Genomic DNA, 24,598 nt, shown 5'->3' with positions numbered 1-24,598 from the left:
TTTCTCTTTCAAAAACCTTTACATAGAGTTTGCTAGATTGAAATTTAGGCATCTAATTCATGTGATCACATTTCTGCTGCCATATTTTGTTGTTGCTTCTGAAAATGCACTGAAAGTAAACTTAGGACATTAGTGTAATTCCTAAAAAGGGGATATAAGCATGAAAATTATACAAGGTTTAATTACAAAATTAGCCAAATGAATGACTTTTCTAACATCCAGTAGCAAAAGTATAAAGTGACTTGTTAATCTGAGTTATTTTAATATCCCAGATTGTTTAGGGAATTTTTGTTACAAGGAAGTACTTAAAATAGCAGAAGTTGATATTTTTGATTTCCTATGTTCCACTGGACTTTCTGCCTTCCACAAAAAGAAATTAGCATCTTTACTGATTCTGTTAATTCTCAAGACATAGCTAAAGACGTTTTTAAGGATATCTGAGGTATACATATTCTTGAGACATGGAACTGTATGCCAAAAGAAGAGATTCTAGGGAATAGGATTTAGAATCAGTATCTACCAATGACTGTTCCCTGATGAATACTTAGGGCAGCTTTTGTATGTATATGTGGGGAATCAGGAGTACTTGACTACGTCATTTCAGTAAAAGCTAAGCAGAAATCTTTAAAGGCTAATTTTTATTCTGTAAATATGGAAGTTGCCAGGGAGATGGCCTAATGATTGCTTCAGAACTTTTAAAAAATGCTAAAATATTTGAAGTATGTTTTAAAGATCAAAATGAAGTGCTGGGTTTTGTATTCAAGCCTCTCAGTTAAATATTTTTTCAGCTTTAGATTTAACTCTAGGATGCTTTCATTTCTAAGAAGTAGTTTCACCTGAGATGGTAAGGGAGCGAGTCTGTGGCTAGTCCAGCATATAAGGTAAGAGAGGAGAAGGCTTTACTCTGACTCTCAGCCAGTTCATTCTCATTGCTTAAATAGTATTTCATGGATCATCTCATCTTTTAATGGTTTTTCTAAGATTAAGGAATATATATATAAATTGTCAACATCTGTCATGTTTCTGATATCAGAATGATTGAGAGTGTTTTGTCTAGATTATACCAGACATTTAGAATATTTAATTTGGGTATTTATTTACCAACATGGCTAGTTAGGTAGCTTAAATTTTTTAACCTGGCAGTTAGCTTTGTATTAATTCTATTGCTAATCATGTGGCTTAAAAAAAGTCCTGTTTATTTGGTCACCAAATAATAGATTTATAATCATGTAGGGCGAATAATTGATTTTAATTGAAGATATACAATGATGCATCTTTAGTATACTGTGGCCAGTACTTACATTCTTTACACATAAAGTGATGTCATTTACAATTATTTAATACTGTGACACATACAATATCTCTTTAATTCATGTTTAACTTTGGTGACACAGAGATACATCCCATTCCTAAAAGGTCTAAAGCCAGATATCATTTATATTGGCATATCTGTTACCTGACTTGCAGCCTTCCATTTCATAATCAACTGAATGCACTTCTTATGTAGGATGATTGTTTCCTTTCTTGCAAACTTTCTAGGAACTGACACATGAGGCTACAAAGATGGTGTTGGCAGACCTGGGTTAATAGGATAATATTGACAGGACCTCATCGTTATAATACTTGTGATTTAAGCTTTGAGTTGGGTCTGGATAAGTGAATTCTAAAATTTCTTCTGTTGCTTCATCCACACTTTATGAAAGTTACTGGTTTCTCTGCTGGAATTTATGTGAGTCATGGATAAGTTGTGCATGGTAATAAACCCTTATGTTATATGGAGGCCCAGTAATTTGGAGGAAGTACTAATGCCTTTATTTGTTTTGGAACATAACCACTATGCTATATTTTGTTGAGTGTTATTAAAATAACACTTCTACTTTATTTTGGGTTCCAGGCTCCTGATCCTATCAGTAGAGCTTGTGAACAGGCGTCTCAGCCATGTTCTCCATTTTGGTAGGGCCGTGTAGTGTTTTTGCATCCATCTTCCCTCTTAGATCTTGTGAATGTGAACCATTGAAGGATTTTTTTTTTTCCCTCAGATCCAGTGTCATTGGAGTTGCCGATTGCATTTATTTTCTTAGCAGCATGTATTTTTGTTTACTTTGCAAAGAGATGCTTATTTCTTTCTTTGAGTAGCAAGCCAATATCTTGTTTCTAAGTTTATGTGACATCGGAAAGCACAGTTCAGTTTACATCACTTGATCAAAACTGTGTGGACTTTTAATGATAATAATATGCAAAAAGTCATTAATGTCTAATCATTTATGCCGAAGGAAATTTGGGAAATATGGTTAAATTTGGTGAAGGTTTTGTAACTTTGGACGGGTCTTAAGCATATTTTGTTTTATGTTTATTTTATTCTTCACTCTGTTCTATCAGTATAGACTTTTAACTATGTGAAGCAAGAAGTTTTGGGTTTAAATGAACTTCACTTGGCATCTATATGGAAATTAGATAGTAATGTATTTGAATTTCTAAATTAGTAGTTTTTAATATGGTCAGTAGTATTAAAGCTTGGAGCCTAGATTGTTTTATTTTGACCCCGAGTGGAAAAGAAAGTCTTCCTTGTTTGTATGTTTTTTTTTTCCTTCTGACTGAAACCTAGAATGGAATTTCTCAAGATCATACCCTCAGAGTATCAGTAGCTCCTGAGTCCACAAAAGCTTAACTGAACATACATAACTTAGAAAATTACCTCCTGGCCAGGCACAATGGCTCACACCTGTAATCCCAGCACTTTGGGAGGCTAAGGCGGGTGGATCACGAGGTCAAGAGATTGAGATCATCCTGGCCGACATGGTGAAACCTCGTCTCTACTAAAAACACAAGAATTAGCCGGGCGTGGTGGCTCGCGACTGTAGTCCCAGCTACTCGGGAGGCTGAGGCAGGAGAATTGCTTGAACCCTGAAGGCAGAGGTTGCAGTGAGCCAGGATCACACCACTGCATTCCAGCCTGGCAATAGAGCGAGCCTCTGTCTCAAAAAAAAAACACAGAAAATTACTTCCTTTGCTATATTCATTTTTTATTTTATAGGTGACTTCTGTGAGCTATCAGTTTTTTAGTAAACTCCCTGAGGGAAAATAGGCTTTCTTCCGTTCTCATCTCTGGACTTCCTCTGTCGTTTTTTAATAGACCTCTTTCCCGCTGGATATTGTGTTTGCTTTTCAGCTCCATGGTCTTTTCTTCATTTATACACATGTGACTAGCCCTACTCTGTCAGGTGCAGCTCTCATAAAGTAACACCAAGAGGAAATTACTTGTTCATGCTTTTGACTATTTGGGGGTCTTTTATAATAACTTATTGTCTGTCATAATTCAAAGCAGTGCACTGACAGGGATCATGTGTGCATGACTTGTGTGTATGTTTTTTTCTGGTAAACACTGATGCACTAGTACATGCAGGGAGTACTTTTTTTGGTTTAAACCTGTGGGTATTGTTTATAGCACTTGGTATTTTCAGAAAAGAGAAAAATAATCTTAAAATGTCTGGGATTTTTAAAAATTCATTTTAAATATGCAGAACTCTATTGTAATACCACCTGGAGGTGCTGCCTATGGCCTGATCCTATCACTGTGCCAAGTAGGTGTGAAGCATTCCGTAGACATTTGTTTGTTTGACTGAAGGAGCTCATATGGAATTATCACAAGTTGCTACTGCCTGTGCATCTTTCTTGTGGGGAGAAATAGTTTTGCTACTTCATCTTCTACCACCAGGCCTTCTCTTGGTATTATTAATAAATTAACACCATTTCCTATTCTGCTCAGCTCTCATGCCCTCTTCCCTGTCACTTCCGGCTGCCTCCGTGGATGTGGAGATGGGTAGTTGGAAGCCAGCAACAACCACAGGAATTCTTACAGGCTTGAAGCTATATTGAGTCATTTTTACTTCTTCTGGGAAGCAAGGGGTGCTGAGGACACACTTAGAAGTGAGATGTCCAGTAATGTTCACTCTTGAAATGTAGACGTAGCTCATGTGAAAAGTGGTGGCATATTCATTGGTGGCAATGTGTGAGGCTCATCATTGGAGATGTTGATTTGCATTTTAAAATAAAATTTATTATAGGAAAGCTTTGGATTTACAGAAAAATTACAAAGGCAGTATAGAGTTCCTAGATGCTCGACACTCAGTTCCTCCTATTAACGTCTTATGTTAACATATATGTTTGTCACCATCTTGAGGAGGGACTATCTATACAAATTATTTGGAATTCTGAACAACAGATGTGTTTCTCCCCCTCTTTATTTATCCAGTCAGTTATTTGTATCAGTGTGAACTCTTGGTATCTGCTTCGTACTTTGTCATTTGGTACTATTTTAAGTATTGCTCCAGTTGTTCCCTCTTTGGCTATTGAGGGATCTTTCAGTTGGCTCCTGTGTCCCTTTGACTTCCCCCATCGTGATGTCTTTCTTTGAGCACCTCCTTGCTTTCTGGCACCGTGCAATGTTCCAGTCTTGGAATCAGCCATTTGTATAAGGATCTTTTTGCATGTTTCACAGCTTGTTTCGTAGGATTTGTTCTGATCCTGTCTCCCTCATTTATTTAGAAATAATAATAGAATTTTAAAACAAACTTTATTTCCAAGGGCAAGTTGGCAAACTCTTTACCTTCCTTGAAGAAGTTTGACAAGGAAAAGTAGATGAGAATAGAGGAAAAGAGAGAAGTGACTATACCAATTTGGATTGGTTGAAAATTCTGTGTGCAGCTGGCAGGACATACAACTGCCACATGCCAGGTTGCTAAGTTGTCTGACCTTTTCTTGTCTGAAGGTTTAAGTGATGCTCACCCACCATCAGGGGATGGGGTAGTAGTTCTCCCAATACGTAATTCCTAGAGTTTTGTGTGGAAGTCACTTTGTGTCCTTAACGTTGATGGATTAACAGAGCTGGAATTTAATTGACCAGAAGAATGATCCCTTTTCTTTTAATTGTAGAGAGAGTTTATTCAGAATTCAAGTGGGGAACCTGGCAAGGCTGTTGTTAATGTTTTATCTAGTTTGGTGTATGCATAAAAGAATAACAATTTCAAAGTGATTGACTTGATGCCTTTAGGGCATGTGAAGAAAAAGCATTTAAAGACGCAGTCTCCTTTTAGTTGTCATAGATTTTATTTTAACCCAGGCCACCTACTATATTTAATGCACACATATTCTCATTTAAGTCCTGTTTAGAAAGTGCAGGTGACTAATGGTGTCAGTTAAAAAGTAATTCAGATAAAGCAAGTCTGAAACTGTATTCTCAATAGAGGAAAATGAAGAATCTATGCTTGCATCCAAATTCCAAATATATGATTTATTATTTTTTTTATTTGCTCTTTTTCAAATAGCATTTTGGGGGAAAAATCCTGAAACTAAATCGTTATTTTCTGTAAGAGTTGATCTGAGTTCTTTCTCTGCTCTACAGATTTATTGTAAAGCCCTGAAGTTTAAATTCATCAAAAGATAGACTGTGCAGACAGCTATGATTATTATTTTAAGGAATTTTCCTATGATTGTTATTTTTATTTGTTTTTAGGTCAAGAAGGCTATTTTGCTCTGCAGGCTGGACATACTTTGAAGCCCCTCCCCACGATGCTGTATGTGCACAATGGTTATTAGGCAATCTATACATCAGGAGAAGGGACACTCTTCCATAAGGTGAGTTGACTCAGGGTTATTGGTCATCTGTGTTGTTCTGGGGGAAAACTCATTTAACTTTTTTACTTCTCTCTCAAATCGGTTAAAGTGTACTAAATACACCACTCACTAAAGAAAACCCAGGTTTGTTTGGATATTGTTTCAGTCTTTTTCTTGCATGGTAGACCTCATTTTAAGTGCCAACATAATCACTTTGTTAAAAAGAAAATCTGTTAAGGATGATTGTGAACATAGTAAGTTTCCATTAGTTCCTTCGAATGGTCTTCAGCATTTTCTGTTATAACTGAGAATAAGCAAAAACCTATTCTGAAAGGATTCTCATTTTAACATTTCTGAGAAGGGACAATTTTTGTGAAGGAATTGAGAGAAGAAATAAGAGGCGATCTTGTGGCGGGGTGTGGTGGCTCAAGCCTGTAATCCCAGCACTTTGGGAGTGCACATCACGAGGTTAGGAGATCAAGACCATCCTGGCTAACACGGTGAAACCCCATCTCTACTAAAAATACAAAAAAATTAGCGGGTGTGATGGCGGGCACCTGTAGTCCCAGCTACTTGGGAGGCTGAGGCAGGAGAATGGCGTGAACCTGGGAGGCGGAGCTTGCAGTGAGCCGAGATTGCGCCACTGCACTCCAGCCTGGGGGACAGAGCAAGACTCTGTCTCAAAAAAAAAAAAAAAAAAGAGGCAATCTTCTATGAGGAAATAGCTATTTGTAGAAGTAGCTTGATATTTTTAAAGTTGAGCACTTAGTCATGATACTTGTGAGTAGGTAATGACACCATTTCCTATGTATAAAACAACATAGGATATTTGTATTCTTAAGTTGTAACAATTTGACTTAAGTTAGGCCTAAGTCTATAATAAGTTTTGCAAGATACAGTCTATAATAAGTTTTGCCTTTGTACAGTCTATAATAAGTTTTGCAAGATAAATGATTGTTGGTAGCAAGATTATCCTGAGATGTCTAACCTACATATGAGAACAGAAATGTCTTTAAAGGGCTTTATCACACTTTAAAAAATTGTTAGAAACAGAGGCTGCTAGTTAAGAGATGAGTCTAATCTATTCCTTCCAGTTAGCACACCTAGAGTTGCTTTCCAGAAGCGTGTTAGTTTAGTTTGCTGTATGTAGTTAAAAACTTAAAAACACACTAAAAATGTTTTTGTATGCATGCGTAAGATGCAACTTTTTACCATTTCACTTTGGACTGTTCCTGTTTCCATAAAGGAGGTCTCATTTTACTTTCTTTAATTTTTGAGACAGGGTCTTGCTTTGTATCCCAGGCTGGAGTGCAGTGGCACAATCACAGCTCACTGCAGCCTCGATCCAGGCTCAAGTGATCCTCCTGCTTCTACCCGCCGAGTAGCTGGGACTACAGGTGCACACTACTATGCCTGGCTAATTTTTGTATTTTGTATTTTTTTGTAGAAACAGGGTCTCACTGTGTTGTCCAGGTTGGTCTCGAACTCCTGGGTTCAAGTAATCCCTTCTGCCTTGGCCTCCCAAGGTGCTGGGATTACAGACGTGAGCCACTGTGCCTGGCCAGATATTTCATTCTATATTGGGTTTTAGTACAGTCCTCTTTTCTGACCTATTAGAGAGTATGAGAATTCACTGTACTACTTTTCCTTTCAGTAATTTTATCATGTGGTTAATCACCAGATTGTTTAGATTCTTTTTTTTTTTTTTCTGTGACAGAATTTCACTCTGTTACCCAGTCTGGAGTGCAGCGGTACAATCTCAGCTCGCTGAAACCTCCACCTCCCGGGTTCAAGCAATTCTTGTGCCTCAGCCACCCAAATAGCTGAGATTACAGGCATGTGCCACCACACCCAGCTAATTTTTGTGTTTTTGGTAGAGACTGGGTTTCACCGTGTTGTCCAGGCTGGTCTCGAACTCCTGGCCTCAAGTGAGCCGCCTGCCTTGGCCTTCCAGAGTGCTAGGATTATAGGCATGAGCCACTGTGCCTGGCCTGATTGTTTAGATTCTTAAGGTTTTAAAATATATTGTATCATCTTGCTAGTTTGTTTGTTTGTTTGTTTTTTTGAGATAGGGTCTTGTTCTATGGTCCAGACTGGAGTGCAGTGGTGCTGTCATGGCTCACTGCAGCTTTGATCTCCTGGGTTCAGGTAATCCTCCCACCTCAGCTTCCTGAGTTGCTGGGACTATAGGTGTGCACCACCACACCCGGCTAGTAGTATACACTGTCATTAGTAAGGTTTACTGATTTGGCAAATGGAATGTTCTGTGATATTTAATGGACACAGTATCAGGAACCAGCTATTCTAAATTTTACATTTTCTACCTTCTCTTCTTAAAGGCTGATCCCTGTGACCTAATGAATCCTTTGTAAAAAGTGGACTCAGCTAGGATGTTACACCATCATTGTCGAAGGAACCCTGAACTCCAGGAAGAGTTGCAGATTCAGGCTGCAGTGGCTGCTGGAGATGTCCACACAGTGCGAAAGATGTTAGAACAAGGCTATTCTCCAAATGGCCGAGATGCTAATGGCTGGACTCTGCTTCATTTCTCTGCAGCAAGAGGAAAGGAAAGATGTGTTCGGGTTTTTCTAGAACACGGAGGTGAGTTTTGTAGAAGCAAATCTTTTTCCCCAAGGAGAAGCATAAATTATTTTTAGTTTAAAATGTGTCTATGTGTAATTTCTAATGCTTCTCTTCTGTTAATACTCAACATTTTATTCTCTCTCCTTTGTGAAGATTTGCTATAAGTGTGCCTTTTTGTTTAAAACCAGATTGTTTAAAAGATCAGTTTTATGAATGGATTCTTTTCCCTGAAACTGTAGTTTCTGTACAGCCAGGTTTGCCCAGGTTATTTCAGCTAAGCAGCCTTTCTTCAGGTTGTCCAGTTGCTTTTGTTTCAGAAGCAGAAGTGGCTGTGGTATACTCATAATTAGAGAATTACACAAGTTTCCCCTGTTGATTATTGCTCAAGCATATAGACCGAGCACCAGTCCTTTAAACATCATGGCCTAATGATACCCTATCCTTATCTTTTTGTTTTAGATGCTTTCCTTTGTTATTTTAGAGCACTTGTTTTTTCCAGAAACTGTACATAGTTTGTAGGTATACTGTAAGAAGATTGCTTATCTGAGATCTAATTTTGTATAAATATATGCAATTGGAAACTATATTTGACATATTAATGTTTTTGCTTCAAAAAACTGTCCATTCCCACGGTTTTTAAACCAATAATTGTCCAAAACTAATTTCTCCAGTTGAATTTCAACCTACTTTATTTTCCTAGAGATGGATTTCATATATATTTGATCATGTATACCCATATTATCTCTGTAAATTATGGTTGAAAGCAGCTTGGTTGGGGACTCAAATTACATACATGCCATTCTAGGGCTTTAATTGCTCATTAGAAGTGATTTAGTTTCCTTGCTAAGGTGCACTTTGTTACAAAACTAGCCAAGCTTACTTGCATTTTGAGGTGCAGAAAAATGTTGGAAGTTCTAGAATTCTTATGAGGGTCACGTGAATAATATGAATACAAAGGCTAACAGGATGGACTGATTGCAAGGCGTGCTAACACTGAGACTAGGAGTAGCTGCATGGCCCAGGGGCCCTGAAATGGGAACTATATGCCTGAAATAGTTGACCATTGTCAAAACCCAGAAATTCTCTGGCCTGTGCTTACTTTGTAGCTTGTCTTCCATATAATTTCGCCTTATAACACAAAAACCTCAGTTCTGAAGTTGATGAAAGGGAAATAGAAGTGGAATGCCAGGAAAAAGATATGTAAAAAGTAAAAGGTGGGTGTAAAGTCAGAACGGTTAAAATTTTATGCAGGGTTTCATGACATTTAAGACCAAGATCAGGGCTCACAATGTTTATTCCACCTAGTCCTGTTGCTTTTCACTTCTGCCAGCCTCACTTTAAAAAAAGTTAATAAAAAATATTCTGTTATTCAAGTAATACATGAATATTGTCTCTTTCAAACAAAGCAAATCTTCAGTTAAATTACAAATAAAGCCAAAGCCCCCTTTGACTAACCCTGATCCTTGTCCGTCTGCCTCTGTGTGGATGTAACTGGGTATACATTTGGTTTAGTGCTTACCCTTCTAGAGTATTTCCTAACACTATTACATGAACTCATAGAAATTCAGTCATATGGCCAGGCACAGTAGCTCACGCCTGTAATCCTAGCACTTTGGGAGGCCAAGGTGAGTGGATTGCCTGAGGTCAGGAGTTCGAGATCAGCCTGGCCAAAGTGGCGAAACCCCATTTCTACTAAAAATAAAAATTTAGCTGGGCATGGTGGTGGACGTCTGTGATCCCAGTTACTCAGGAGACTGAGGCAGGCGAATCGCCTGAACCTGGTGGGTGGAGGTTGCAGTGAGCCGAGATCATGCCACTGCACTCCTGTCTGGGCAAAACTGCAAAACTCTGTCTCAAAAAAAAAAAAAAAAGAAAAATTCTATGGTATTATGTTGTGTGTGGTTTTTGAACATCAATAATATACTGACTGTGTAATTCTACAACTGTTGTTTTTTATACAACTGTGTGACTTAAAGACTTTTTTAATAACAGGGGTCTGCAAACTTGTTCTGTAAAAGGCCAGATAGTAAACATGTTAGACTTTGTATGCCATACTGGCTTTTGTAACTACCCAGCTCTGCTGTCATAGCATGGAGGCAGCCACAGATAGTATGTAAATTAATGGGTGTGGCGGTGTTCCAATAAAACTTTATCAAAACCAATGTGGGGTGAAAAAAAGAAAAAACCAGTGAGGGGCTTAGAGGCTGTAGCAGGGGTGTCCAATCTTTTGGCTTCCCTGGGCCACATTGGAAGAAGAATTGTCTTGAGTCACGAATAAAATGTACTAACACTAACAATAGCTGATGAGCTAAAAAAAAAAAAAAAGCAAAACATTCTCATAATATTTCAAGAAAGTTTATGAATTTGTGTTAGGCTGCATTCAAAGCTGTCCTGGGCTGCAGGTTGACCAGCTTGGGCTAAAGTTTCTGAATCTTTCTGTATATGTGTATGTATCTGGTTACATGCAGCATAAGGACATTTTGCTCAATCATGGACCCCATTTACAGTGGTGGTCCCATAAAATTATAAGACCATGTTTTACTATACCTTTTCTATGGTTAGGTACACAAATACCATTGTATTACAGTTGCCTACAGTATTCAGTACAGTAACATGTTGTACAGGCTTGTGGCCTAGGAATAGTAGGCTATATGATATAACCTGGGTGTGTAGTACGCTGTGCCATCTAGGTTCGTGTGAGTGCATTTTATGATGTTCACCCAAGAGCGATATCACCTAACAACCTAGTCCTCAGAATGTATCCCTGTTGTTAAGCAGTATATGACTGTATATCTATATGTATTTTAAGAGCTTTATTGAGATACAATTCAAATGCCATAGAATTCGCTCATTTAAAGTGTACAGTTAATGGCTTTTGGCATATTCGTAGAGTTGGATATTCATCACCACAGTCAATTTTAAAACATTTTCATTATCCCCAAAGAAACTTTCTGTCGGTTCTATTAATACATATTGATTCACTCTTTTCAGCTATTGATAAGTATGGATATACTATCGTTGTTTATTCTCTTTTATTTTTTGAGAATGGCTGAAATGTTTATAGCAGGAGATTTTGTTTTTTAAAAGGTAGTGCATACATACATGGTTAAAAAGCAAATTAAAGCTGCTATAGACTGATCAATGAGGGACAAATCTCTAACTTTTAGCCCCAGTCCCTTACTCTTCTTCCTAGAGGCCATATCTTTTGCTGGTTTCTTTTGTACCATCCAGAGATAGTCTATGCATGTAGGCAGAAATATTTTTCCATTTTCTACCTTGTAGCCAACTCCCTTTTTTAAACGTTCTGTTCCACCTCTTGATTTTTTCACATGACAGTTAATTTAATGATAGTTCCTTATCTGCATAGGACTCTGTCTCAGATTCCATCGTATAGATGTAATTTATTTACACTTACTTTCTATTGTCGGACATTTTACGTTTTCATTTTTCTGCTACTGGAAACATCACAGAGAATGTCCTTGACTGATCATATTACATTATGTGAGAATTTATTTCTTGACTAAGTGCTAGAAGTGCATTTGCCAAGTCAAAACATTTTTTATGGATATTGGCAAGTTGTCCTCCAAAGAGATTGTCATCATTTTATGTTCTTACTGACAGGGCAGGATAGTGCCTATTCACCTGCCTTTGTTAGTGATGTACTACCAGATGGTTTTCTCCTTCCTGGTGTGATATGCCTGCCTCTCTCTCTCTTTTTTTTTTTTTTCTTTGAAAAAATGACATGAGTAACAAACATTGAAAGACTGGGCTTTTTGTCTTATTGATTTGTTGGGATTGTTCATATATTCTCCTTTGTTAATATGTTGCAATATTCTCTCTGTTTTTGTAGTTTGTTTTTCACATTCTTGTTTTTGTTGTTGGGCAAAAGTCTACATTTTAATGTAGGTGAATTATGGTTTTCTTTAGCCTTATAGTTTGTGCCCTTTGTGTCTTGTTTAGGAAATATACTGCAGGGTCATTATTTGCCTTTATTTTCTTCTAAAATGTTTTATGACATTTAGGTTTTTAATCTGTTCAGAATTGGATTTGGTGTATATGAGGTAGCCTGGTAAAGTTTCACTTTTTTCCCATAAAGATAGCCTAAATCATGCCTTCTTTCTTCATTACCGTGCACTGCTAGGTCAGATATAAGAGTTTCATATATGTGTGGTTCCATTTCTGAGTTTTTATTTAAAACAACAAATATTTTGGATAAGCCCTATATTTGTTTTTATATAGCACCTCTTACCTGATACCCTTTTCCTAGTAGAATAAGAGATTTAGAGAGTGTTTCACCTAGTGTATTATGAACCGACTTAGAAAAATTAGTAGAAGAAAACACCTACTGCCCCACTTGCTTATGGCCACTTGTGGTGCTTAGGTGTGCTCTAGTCCTGGCTTGTGACCTCTAGACCAGTGTAGCCAAGTGTGTTTAACCTCTGCACTCCCATGGCTCATAGACATCATCAGCATAGCACAAGCTGCGTTCATATTCTCACTACGGTGTTCATTCTAGCAAACGACACCACAGCCTCTGATTGCCATGCCAGAAATCTAGAAACCATCCTTGGTACCTTTTCTTTACCTCCAATATGACTGATGGCTAAGTCTTATTGATTCTGCTTCCTAAAAAGTTGTCAGATCTTTTCACTTCCTTTCCCTGGAGATGCTACCCATTCTTGGGCCAGGAAACATTCCTCACCAGGACTGTTACAGTGGTCTCTTCCATCCCTGCTTCTAGTCTTGCCCCCTCCCAATCTGTCTGCAAATAATGTGACCTGTTAAAATGGAAATAAAAATATTTCCTTTTAAAAATCCATAATTGGGCCAGGCGCGGTGGCTCAAGCCTGTAGTCCCAGCACTTTGGGAGGCCGAGACGGGCGGATCACGAGGTCAGGAGATCGAGACCATCCTGGCTAACACCGTGAAACCCCATCTCTACTAAAAAATACAAAAAACTAGCCGGGCGAGGTGGCGGGTGCCTGTAGTCCCAGCTACTCGGGAGGCTGAGGCAGGAGAATGGCGTAAACCCGGGAGGCGGAGCTTGCAGTGAGCTGAGATCCGGCCACTGCACTCCAGCCTGGGCGACAGAGCGAGACTCCGTCTCAAAAAAAAAAAAAATTCCACAATTGGTTTCCCATTTCTCTTACGATGATATTGAAAGTTTATAATGTGATCCACATGGTCCTGCAATGCCTGGCTCCTCTTACCTTTCCAGCTGCAGCTTTGAGCCACAGTCCCTCTGCGTTCTTTCAGAGTCACTGAGTGCAAAGGTTTTGGCCTGGGACCCTCTTGGATCACTCTTCTGCTCACTCTCCACCCCTGCCCCATCATGTTGCTCTGCCTGCTTCTCTCTCAGCTCTCGCTGATCATTTTCTCAGGAAAACCTTCTCTTACCAGCCAGACCAGGTCACCTAGAATCCTTATATATATCCTTGCTATGTGATACTATTGTTCCCTGTGTAACGTTATCCTTCTGTTATGTGATATTATTGTTCCCTGTACTTTTTATTATTACAGCTGTCATGAGCACAATGAATTGTTTTATAGATCTTTATTTACTGTCTGTATCTCCGATTAGTCTAAAGCTTCTTGAGGGTAGAACCCATATCTGTTTTGCTTCCATCAAGAAAGAGAGCGAAAACTAACACCAATTATCTAAAGTTTTATTATTATTCCTCAGTTTTACAGAGACAAGACTAATCTTTGCTTTTATCAAAAAAGATTGGAAATGGGCTGCCTTTTGGTGGGATTAGGAAGTCGCTTGAATACATCATACATCCCCCACCTCCCACAGGCTCTCCCTGTGTCACCCAGGCTGTGCAGTGGCACACCCAGGAGTGCAGTGGCATAATCATAGCTCACCGCAGCCTCTACCTCCTGGGCTCAAGCAGTCCTCCCGCCTCAGCTATACCTGTTACTTGCAAAACAAGGTAGTTTATCTTTACTTTCCCTTTCCCTTTCCTTTCCTTTTGAGATGGAGTCTCGGTCTGTCACCCAGGCTGGAGTGCAGTGGTGTGATCTTGGCTCACTGCAACCTCCACCTCCCAAGTTCAAGCGATTCTCCTGCCTTAGCCTTCTGAGTAGCTGGGACTACGGGCGTGTGCACACCCGGCTAATTTTTTTTTTTTTTTTTTTTTTAGTAGAGATGGGGTTTCACCATGTTGGCTAGGCTAGTCCCGAACTCCTGATCCCAGGTGATCCGCCCACCTCAGCCCCCCAAAGTACTGGAATTACAGGCATGAGCTACGGCACCCGGCCTCAAAACAATGTAATTTCTTTAAAACTTTGTGAACTCCAGTCAGATTGGCTCTTCCTGTTAGTAGCTTATTTTGTGGTGGATAGTAAACCAACAGGAAGTCAAAGATCTCAATAGGGAACAGTGAGTGGAAAAGCTCATAAGAAACAAGACTTGACTTTTCACCCTCCCTCACCTTCTCACCCTGCTGTGTGTGTGTGTGTGTGTGTGTGTGTGTAGAGACAGAAAGAAAGAACAATAATTCATATATATAGATAGACAAGGTGGCCAGTTGATCCCTTAAAAACTATGTATTCAGCAAATATTAATTGAGCACCTAATAGATGCCAGGCCCAGGGCTGGGCCCCAAGTTGCAGAAATGAGCAAATATGGGGCTCTCCTTCTAGTACTTCATCATCTGCTGGGGGACAGAGTTATAGCCAGCATTTATTGAGGGTTTAGTATATGCCAAATTCCTCACAGCTCTTTTAGGATAGTAAGTATTATCAGTTTTTACATTAAAAATTCTATGCTGCAGAAGAGTAAGTAATTCACCCAAGGTCATTACTTCATAAGCAGTGGAGCTGGGATTCAAACCGTTGGTCTTACCTATAATTCTGTATTGCCCCTAAGAAAACAAGGTCCTCACTGTCTGCTGGGGTGGGTGGATGAGTGCAAGGAAGGCTTCCTAGATAAAGCAGGGTTGGAATGGAAATTTGGAAAGGTGAGGCAAGGATGGAGACTGGAAGGATGGAGGTGTGGAATTATTCCAACTCAGGGTACACTACATGTGACGGATTGAAGGAAAGAAGGAACACTTTTGGTTTTAGGAGCTGAAAAATGTTCAGTAGTATTGCAGCATATCCAGTAATTGTAGGAACATTGGTGAGGTGTCAAAACATTTGACAGAGGAATGGGAGAACAGATTCGTGCTTTAGTAATCTAGCTGGTTATAGTATGTGGACATATCAGAAGGGCGTAAACCCTAAGGCAAGAAAATTAGCTGGGATGTGAGGTGAGAGTGAAATAAATCAAGAATGACTGAGGTTTTGGCCTGAGGATTAGGAAGATTGTTGTTAATTGAAATGAAGGTTAGCAAAGGAACAGGAGTGAAGCTAGCCAGATGCAGTTTAATAAATGGGACATAAGTATCTAATACCAGTCACTCACCCAACTAGAAATTACTCAAATATATTGATGGGTCAGATTTTACTTGTGTTAAATTCAGATACCTGCCTGGTGAAACCATCGACCAGTGATCACACAGAGCTAGCCAAAATCAGAGAAAGAGGTTGCCTGTGACCATAGTTTGGGGAGAGCATTGTGACCACAGACAGCCTGGTGGGGAGCGACCACATGAAGCCACACTTGCTGATGCTTCTGGAGAAATCCAGTTTTGTTCAGAACATGAGCAAGTTTGAGTTGGGTAACTGACACTACCTATATTCCAAAAGGAAAACACAGTGTGGCTCTCTTTCTAGTTTAATGTAAGCCTGTGCTGTCCATAGCAGGTGTGGTTATTTAAATTTCAGCCAAGTTAATTAAAAAGTTCAGTTCCTCAGACACGCTAGCCATGTTTTAAATGTTACATGTGACGAGTGGCTGCCATATTGGAGAGCACAGTTGTCCTTTGGTATCTACAGAGGATTGGTTCCAGAACTACCCCCTCAGTGTAACAAAACCACAGATACTCGAATCCCTGGGAGAAAATGGCATAGTATTTGCATATAACCTACACGTATCTTCCGGTATACTTTAAAATCATCTTTAAACTACTTATAATACCTAACACACCGTAAACGCTGTGTAAGTAGTTGTTATACTGTATTGTTTTTTAAAAATGTATTTTTATTGTATTGTTATTTCTAATTTTTTAATCAAATTATTTTTCATCTGTGGTTTGTTGATGCTGTGCTAGGGAACACATGGATATGAATGACTGACAGTGGAACATCGGCCTGTGCATATAAGTGTTATTTTCCTGCTTTACTTTCAAGCATCCTGCTTCAAAATGATGAAAACTTAGGGTTTTACAATGGTCCAAAAATATTTGAGTTTTTAAACACAAATGGGATGCATATAATAGCACATCTGTACAAATCCTGGTAGTCTTTCTGACCAGGTTAGTGTACTGTTAGAATCATAATGGAAGAGTCTCTATTTTAACGGTGGAAATTGTAACAAACTCCTGATTGTCTTAATTTCCCAATTTTGAGTCTTCTAAAAACTCCAAGACCATGCTGGACGTTTCAAGAAAATAACGTTGAAGAGACAATGTCTTAGTGCATTTATTCATCTTCAGATTCAGTGTTTATACAAATTGGCCTGAGGGAAGTTGGCTAAAGATCTAGAAGCAGATCCCCAGAGGAACCTGAGAAAACCTCTCGATAAAGTAGGTAAAATCCTTTTGGTGAAACACAGGGAAAAAAGTGAGAGATAAGGGGGTAATCAAAGAAATCCACAGAAGAATGGTGAAAAATACTTTTAACGTTTCAAAAATGAAAGATTTTGCAAATGATAATTCCAAATGTTATGAAACTGGCACATTGATGGGAATTTACAAGAGTACATTTGAATAGCAGTTTAGTAGTATGTATTGAAGTCTTAAAAACAGTAGCTTCTCTTGCCAGTATAGAATTTATATTAACTCTATTCATTTAAATTAAGTTTAGTTAATAATTAGATTAAATACAATTCTTTTAACGTGGCCAGAGGAATCAGTCTTAAAAGCAGGAAATATATTCTATATAAAAGTTTCACCTTACTAAATGTCATGATGTATTGAAAAAAAGCCTACCTTTCATTGTATATAATTTTTCAAATGTAGGCATTCTCAACGCATATAGAGAAGCAATTAAGTAATTAGAGTATGGTTACAGCTACGTATAACTTTTTAAAAATGTGTAGAAGAAAAGCTGAAAGTCTATCATCAAAGTTGACAGTAGTTTTTAGGAAATGCTGTTCTTTTACCTTTGAGGAATTTTGCCACAGACAGTATATTTTTGTCATCATTTCATCTTTTAAATGAAAATAGACAATAATTATGAAATTAAATTGTTGGGCTTATAACATATAAAGATGAAATATATGACAGTAATTGCACAAAGAAAGGAGCTATATTGAAACAGTTTCTGTATACTTCTAGAATTCAGTTAATCCCAAAGTAAAAACAGGAATGAAGTAATAAAAGAGAATAATTGAAATCAGTGGAATTGAAAATGGGTAAATGACAGAGAAGATAGATGGAACTGAAAAGCAAAAAAGGATTCTTTGAAAAGATCAATTTTATTGATGAATCTTTGTCTAGAATGGTGGGGGAAAAAAAAAACAAGAGAAAAGATACATAACCAATATCAAGAGTGGAAGAGAGATTCCCTGTAGTACTGGAAATCCTAGCCAGAGCAGTCAAGCAAGAGAAAGGAATAAAAGGCATTCAAATTGGAAAAGAGGAAGTCAAATTGTCCCTCTTTGCTGATGATAATATGATCTATGTCTAGAAAAACCTAAAGACTTTACCTAAAAAACTCTTAGATCTGATAAATCAGTAAAGTTGCAGGATACAAAATCAACATACAAAAGTCAGTAGCATTTCTGTATACCAGTAATGAAACAGGCAAAAAAAGAAATCATGAAGGTATTCTCACTTATAATAGCTACCAAAAAAAAAAAAAAAAAAAAAACCTAGGCATAAATTTAACCAAGAAGACGAGAGATCTCTACAAGGAAAAGTACAAAGCACTGATGAAACAAATTGAAGAGGACACAAACAAATGGAAAGACATCCCATGCTCATGGATTGGAAGAATTAATGTTGTTAAAATGACTCTTCTGTCCAAGGCAATGTGTAGGTTCAAGGCAATTTCTATCAAAATACCAGCGTCACTTTTTGTGAATTAGAAACAACAATCCTAAAATTCATAAGGAACCAAAAAAGATCCCGAATAGCTGAAGCAATCCTGAGCAAAAGGGACAAAGCTGGAGACATCACACTATCTGACTTCAGAATATACTACAAGACTCTAGTAACCAAAACAGCATGGTATTGACCTAAAAACAGACACAGACCAATGGAACAGAGAATCCAGAAATCTGTGTATTTATAGCAAACTGATTTTCGACAAAGATAACAAGAACGTACATTGGGGGATGGACACCCTTTTCAGGTAAATGTTGCTGGGAAAACTGGATATCCATATGCGGAAGAGTAAAACCAGGCTCCTGTCTCTCACCATATGCAAAACAACACAAGATGGATGAAAAACATAAGCATAAGACCTGGAACCACAAATCTACTGGGAGAAAACAGGGAAAATGCTTCAGGACATTGGTTTAGGCAGAGATTTTATGGCTAAGACCTCAGAAACACAGACACCTAAAACATAGGCAAACGGGACTATATTTTAGAAACTGAAAAACCTCTATACAGCAAAAGGAACAATTGATAGAATGAAGAGACAACCTGTTGAATGGGAGAAAATATTTGCAAACTATTCATCTGACAAGGGAAATTGTAATATCCAGAATATGCAAGGAACTCAACAGTAAAAACAACAAATAATCCGATTAAAAAGTGGGCAGGTCAGGCGTGGTGGCCCACACCTGTAATCCCAGCACTTTGGGAGGCTGAGGCAGGTGGGTCACCTGAGGCCAGGAGTTCAAGACCAGCCTGGCCAACATGGTGAAACCCCATCTCTACTAAAAATATGAAAATTAGCTGGGCTCACGTGGTGGTGGGTGCCTGTAATCCCAGCTACTCGGGAGGCTGGGGCAGGAGAATTGCTTGAACCTGGGAGGCAGAGGTTGCAGTGAGCGGAAATGGCGCCACTGCACTCCAGCCTGGGTGACAAGAGCGAAATTCCATCTCAAAAAAACAAAAAAGTTAGCAAAGGACACAAATAGACATTTCTCGAAAGAAGGCATGCACGTGTCCAGCGGGTGTGTGAAAAATTGCTCAACATCATTAATCATTAGGGAAATGCAAATCAAAACCACAATGAGATGTCTTATCCCAGTTATAATGGCTACTATTAAAAAGACAAAAAATAACAGATGCCAGCGAAGAGGCAGAGAAAAGAAAACTCTTAATATGATGTTGGTGGGACTGTAAATTAGTACATCCACTGTGGAAAACTGGACATTTCTCAAAGAAACTAAAAATAGAAATACCATATAATCCAGCAGTCCCACTACTGAGTATCCAAAGGAAAAGAAATCAGTATGTCAAAGGAATACCTTCACTTGTGTGTTTATTACAGCACTATTCACAATAGCAAAGATTTGGAATCAACCTAAGTGTCCATCGTGTTATATATACACATAATAGAATAAAATTGGGCCGTAAAAAATGAGATCATTTGCAGCCACATAGATGACTGGAGGTCATTATGCGAGGTGAAATAAGCACATTACGTTCTCACTCATGTGGAAGCTAAAAAAGTTGGCCTCTCGGGAGTAAAGAATAGAATGATAGATAACAAGAGGCTGGGAAGGGTATGTTGGTGGTAGGAGGAGATGAAGACAGGTTGGTTAATGGGTACTATTTGTTAGAAGAAATAAGCTCTAACTTTCAATAGCAGAATAGGGTGACTATAGTTAGCAACAATGTATTATGTATCTCAGAGTAGCTGCAAGAGAAGACTTGAAATGTTCCCAGCTCATAGAAATGATAAATGCTCAAGGTGATGATGAATAATACAAGTACCCTGACTTGATCATTATACATTCTGTTCATGTAATAAATATTCCCATATACCCAATAAACATGTAAAATATTACATACCAATAAAAAAATTTAAAAAGAATGGAAAGGGGTATGTTTCTACAGATCCTCTAGACATCAAAAAGATAATAAGGAGTATAATGGGCACCTGTGTGCCATTAGGAAAAATGGACAGATTTCCTGATGCACATTGCTAAAACTGACCCAAGGAAAAAATAGATTAATAGCCTTATATCAGTTTAAGAAATCTAGCTAATCACTGAAACTTTTCACTGAGAACACTTTAGGCCCACCTGGCTTCTCATTGAATTATTTCAAATATTAAAGTATACATAAATAAGAATTCTACACAATAGTTTTGACAGAGGAGGGAACACCTCCAAGCTTGTTGTATGAGACTTGTGTAGCCCTGATACAGGCCAAACAAAGACCTTGGAAGAAAACTATAGGCCAGTATTTTTCATGACAATAGATACAAAAATTCTTAACAAAATATTGGCAAATTCAGTCTGTTGGTGTATAAAAAAAGGATATTATGCCCAAGTAGTATTTATTCCAGGAATGCAATATTTGTTTGACATCTGAAAATCAATAGGCTAAGTAATTTGTTACATTAGAATAAAACATAAATACCAAACAGTCATTTCAGTAGATTCAGAAAATGGGACAGTCTTAAATACCTTCATGAGAAAGACGGGAAACCAGAAGCAGAAGGTGATTTCCAAAGCAATGAAAAGCTACAGCTTCCCAGGTGGTGAACTACTGATTTCTTTCCTTTTAAGATCAGGAACCAAGGGAAGGGTCTCTGCTTTTGCCACTTTATTCAGCACTTTACTGTAGGTTCTAACCAGTGGAATGAGAGCAGAGCAGTAATCAAGGGTCATGAATTGGAAAGAAAGAAGTCAAACTGTCTTTATTTGCAGAGAAAATAATTGTACATGTAGACACTGGCAAGAAAACTACAGGCCGGGCGCGGTAGCTCACATCTGTAATCACAGCACTTTGGGAGGCCGAGGTGGGCGGATCAAGATGTCAGGAGATCAAGACCATCCTGGCTAACACAGTGAAACCCTGTCTCTACTAAAACTACAAAAAAAAAAAAAAAAAAAAAAAAGGCCGGCGTGGTGGCAGGCGCCTGGAGTCCCAGCTACTCGAGAGGCTGAGGCAGGAGAATGGTGTGAACCTGGGAGGTGGAGCTTGCAGTGAGCCGAGATCGTGCCACTGCACTCCAGCCTGGGTAGCAGAGCAAGACTCTGTCTCAAAAAAAAAGAAACCTACAAATGTGTACTAGAACTAAAAGTGATTTTGGGTAGATTATAGAATACACAAGTCAGTGTACAAAAATCAATTTTATTTCCATCAACAGTCATCATTTGGAAAATGGAATTTTACTCATTATACTAGCAACAAAGTTTAAAATATTTAAGAATTTAACAAAATGTATGTATGATGTATATAAGCTATAAAACATTGCTGAAGAGAATTAAGACCTAAATAGAGAATTATCCCATGTTTATGGTTTGGAAGAATCAATATTGTTTAGATCATTTTAGAGAGGTTGCTGTCCTTAGAGTCAGTGGAGTTCTAATCAAAATTCCAGCAGACTTGTTTGAAGAATTGACAAGCTGATTCTAAAATTTATTATCCCAAATATTAATAATTTTAAAGAAGGCTAGAGAACTTAAGCTACCTGCTATTAAAACTTACTGTTAGCTACAGTAGTCAAGACAGTGTAGGTTTGGTGTATGGAGAGACTTTTAGACCAATGGAACAAAACAGTTCAGAAATAGACCTACACTTTTATGGTAAATTGATTTTCAGCAGTGACACTAGGGTAAATCATTAAGAAAAGAGTCGTTTTAACAAATTGTGCTGGAACAAGTAGATATCTTTGTGGAAAGTACTCAACCTCAAACTTATGATATACCACACACAAAAATTAATTATGGGCCATTGATCTAAATGTGAGAGTTAAAAGTGCAAAATTCCTAGAAGAAAAAAGAAAATCTTTGTGACATTGCATTGGGCAAAGATTTTAAAAATAAGATATAAAACCACAAACTGTAAAATAAATAATGGGCTTCATCAAAATCAAGAGTCTTGCTCTTCAAAACATAATACAGAAAATGAAAAGGCAAGCAACAAACTAGGAGAAAATATTTACAAAACACATCTGACAAAAGGCTTGTATCCAGAATATACACAGAATTTGTACAACTCATTAATGAGGAGACAACCAATAAAAGTGGATAAAGGATGTGAACAGACAATTCACAAAACAAAGTATATGAATAAGTTCAGTATAGCTAGTTATTTGGGAAATGGAAAAGCCACGATTTTACCTGTCTAGAATGAGTGAAATTAAAATTACTAATGATACCAAGATGTAGAACAATTTGAACTCATCCATTGCTGGTGAGAATGTAAAATGGTATAGCCATTTAAAAAGCCACTTATAAAAGTTTAATGTGCATTTGACATATGACCCAGCAAGTCTCTCGTAGATATGAAACCCAAGTGAAATGAAAACACACACTCTGTCCCTCTCTCCTTCTCTCTCATATATTAATTCATGGTAGCATTATTCAAATAGCCTCAAATTGGTAATAACTCAAATGTCCATCTTCTCATAAATGGATTAAAAAAACTATATAGTATACAGTACTATCCAGCAATACAAAAGAATGAACTGTTGATACAACATGGAAATGTTTTGGAAACATAATGCAAAGTGAAGTAAGTCAAACACAAAAGTCTACATATGATTCTATTAATATGAATTTCCAGAAAAGAGAAAACTTTTTGTTGACCAGTGATTTGCATGGGACCCAGAGTCTGGGAAGGGCTAAAGAGAGATGAAGGAACTTTTTGAGATGATGGAATGTTCTGTATTTTAAATGGGGTGGTGGGTTATATACCTGTATACAATTATCAGAGCTCATCAGTCTGTACACTTAAAGTGAATGCATTTTACCTCAATAAAGCTGTTAGAAAAAAAACAATCCCCTCATATTCATAGGGAATGTTTCTTTGCTTCTGTTTATATACATTAAATTTTTTCCCCAGTAAATTTAAATGAACCTGTTGAGATTTTGCTACAGCTTATTTAGAATAAGTTCTACCTGGGGAGAAAATGTTCGATAAGGGGACAAAGTAATTAGTTTGGTGGGGTTGCTGCTTTAGATGAAATGTTTAGGGGAGGCTTTTCTTTTTTTGATAAAAGGACATTTGAATGGATACAGATGATATGAGTTGAATTAACGTTTTCTTTTCACGTCTTATACATTTCTTACTGAATTTCTGTCTAGGTGTTTTGTAGTTTTTGTTGCTATTACAAATGACATATTTTTCTTACCTTATTTCATGGGCTAATAATCTTTAAATTACATTTTGTTTGCATTTTCATTTGCTTTCTGATCTCCCATTTGGTTTTAACAGAGACTAAGCAGGTCATTGTTGTGTGTGTGAATCTCTGTTTTTCCTTAGTTCAGTGTAGCATCAAAACGTACATAGAACCTAAAAGAGACCTGAAATGGAAAGCAAAGATGCAAGTGCAGTGTTTTGTAACATAATTTTAATTTTACCATCAAATAGAACGAGTATAGGATGCAAATAAGGATGTTGGCTGGCTCCTTTAAAAGCACCCCTGGTGGCTGAAAGGTGGGAGAAGTTAAAGAAGGTATTCTTAAATTTCACTTGCAGATTAAGAGGGAATGTCTGCAAGCAGTTGAGTGGCCAAGTGCAGATTAGAAATGACCTTTGGCAGGATTTTTTGTTTCATTTGAACGGGAGAGCATCTTGTAGATTTCACGCCTGATTTCAAACTTTTGGTGAGCAATGCACCTGAAACAGGCTTGAGTGACTTGAGGGCTCAGCAGTATCTGCCCAACGGAAACATTAGTAGCTCATGCTCATGCCTTACCAGCAGATGGCAGCAAAATGCTGTGTTAAAATGTTCTTGGCCTATTTACTTAAGTCATGTAGTAAACAGGTACTGTATATTTTTCTTTCAGTTAAGACCAAAGTAGATATGATGCCCTTATTTCCTCTAAATAGATACAACTAATACTACCATTGTGTACTGTCACTTTACAATAAATATTTTTAGAAATCTACATGATATGGCTTACCTAAAAAAATCTTATTTTGTACAGGTTTTGTTAGCAACTCCTTCACTGAAGTACTCTCCACAGTGTTATTTTACATACAGTTTTCTGCCTCATAGATTTTTCTAAGAGAACCGTTTGTCATAATATGTTCTAGACCTAAATAACATTTATTAAATAATACATGAGTTTTTACTCACCTGTGGAGGCTGTGTGTGTTGTGTGTGTGTGTGTATGTGTGTGTGTGAAACATTAATGATTTTTTTTTCTTTTGTTAACAAGCCAAAAATTAAAGGTGACTTTTACAAGAAGAGAGCATTTTCATCCTGGGTAGTTAGG

The 24,598-nt window shown here is 37.7% G+C and overlaps 1 protein-coding gene across 1 annotated transcript in view; it reads left to right on the top strand.

Moving 5' to 3' along the window:
* Positions 1 to 24,598, top strand: part of ASB7 (ankyrin repeat and SOCS box containing 7) — a 50,197-nt gene that overhangs the window by 1,772 nt on the left and 23,827 nt on the right. Inside the window, exons 3-4 of the mRNA XM_033188833.1 lie at positions 5,513 to 5,634; positions 7,953 to 8,214. Of these exons, the coding sequence (XP_033044724.1) occupies positions 8,004 to 8,214 (211 nt within the window). The 5' untranslated portion in view covers positions 5,513 to 5,634; positions 7,953 to 8,003. The remainder of the gene's footprint in view (positions 1 to 5,512; positions 5,635 to 7,952; positions 8,215 to 24,598) is intronic.

This window comes from Trachypithecus francoisi, unplaced genomic scaffold, assembly GCF_009764315.1.
Source record: "Trachypithecus francoisi isolate TF-2019V2 unplaced genomic scaffold, Tfra_2.0 Lachesis_group3, whole genome shotgun sequence".
In the NCBI taxonomy this organism is placed as follows: Eukaryota; Metazoa; Chordata; class Mammalia; order Primates; family Cercopithecidae; genus Trachypithecus; species Trachypithecus francoisi.
Note: the sequence above shows the minus strand (reverse complement) of the source record. Positions and strands in the feature narration are given on the sequence as shown.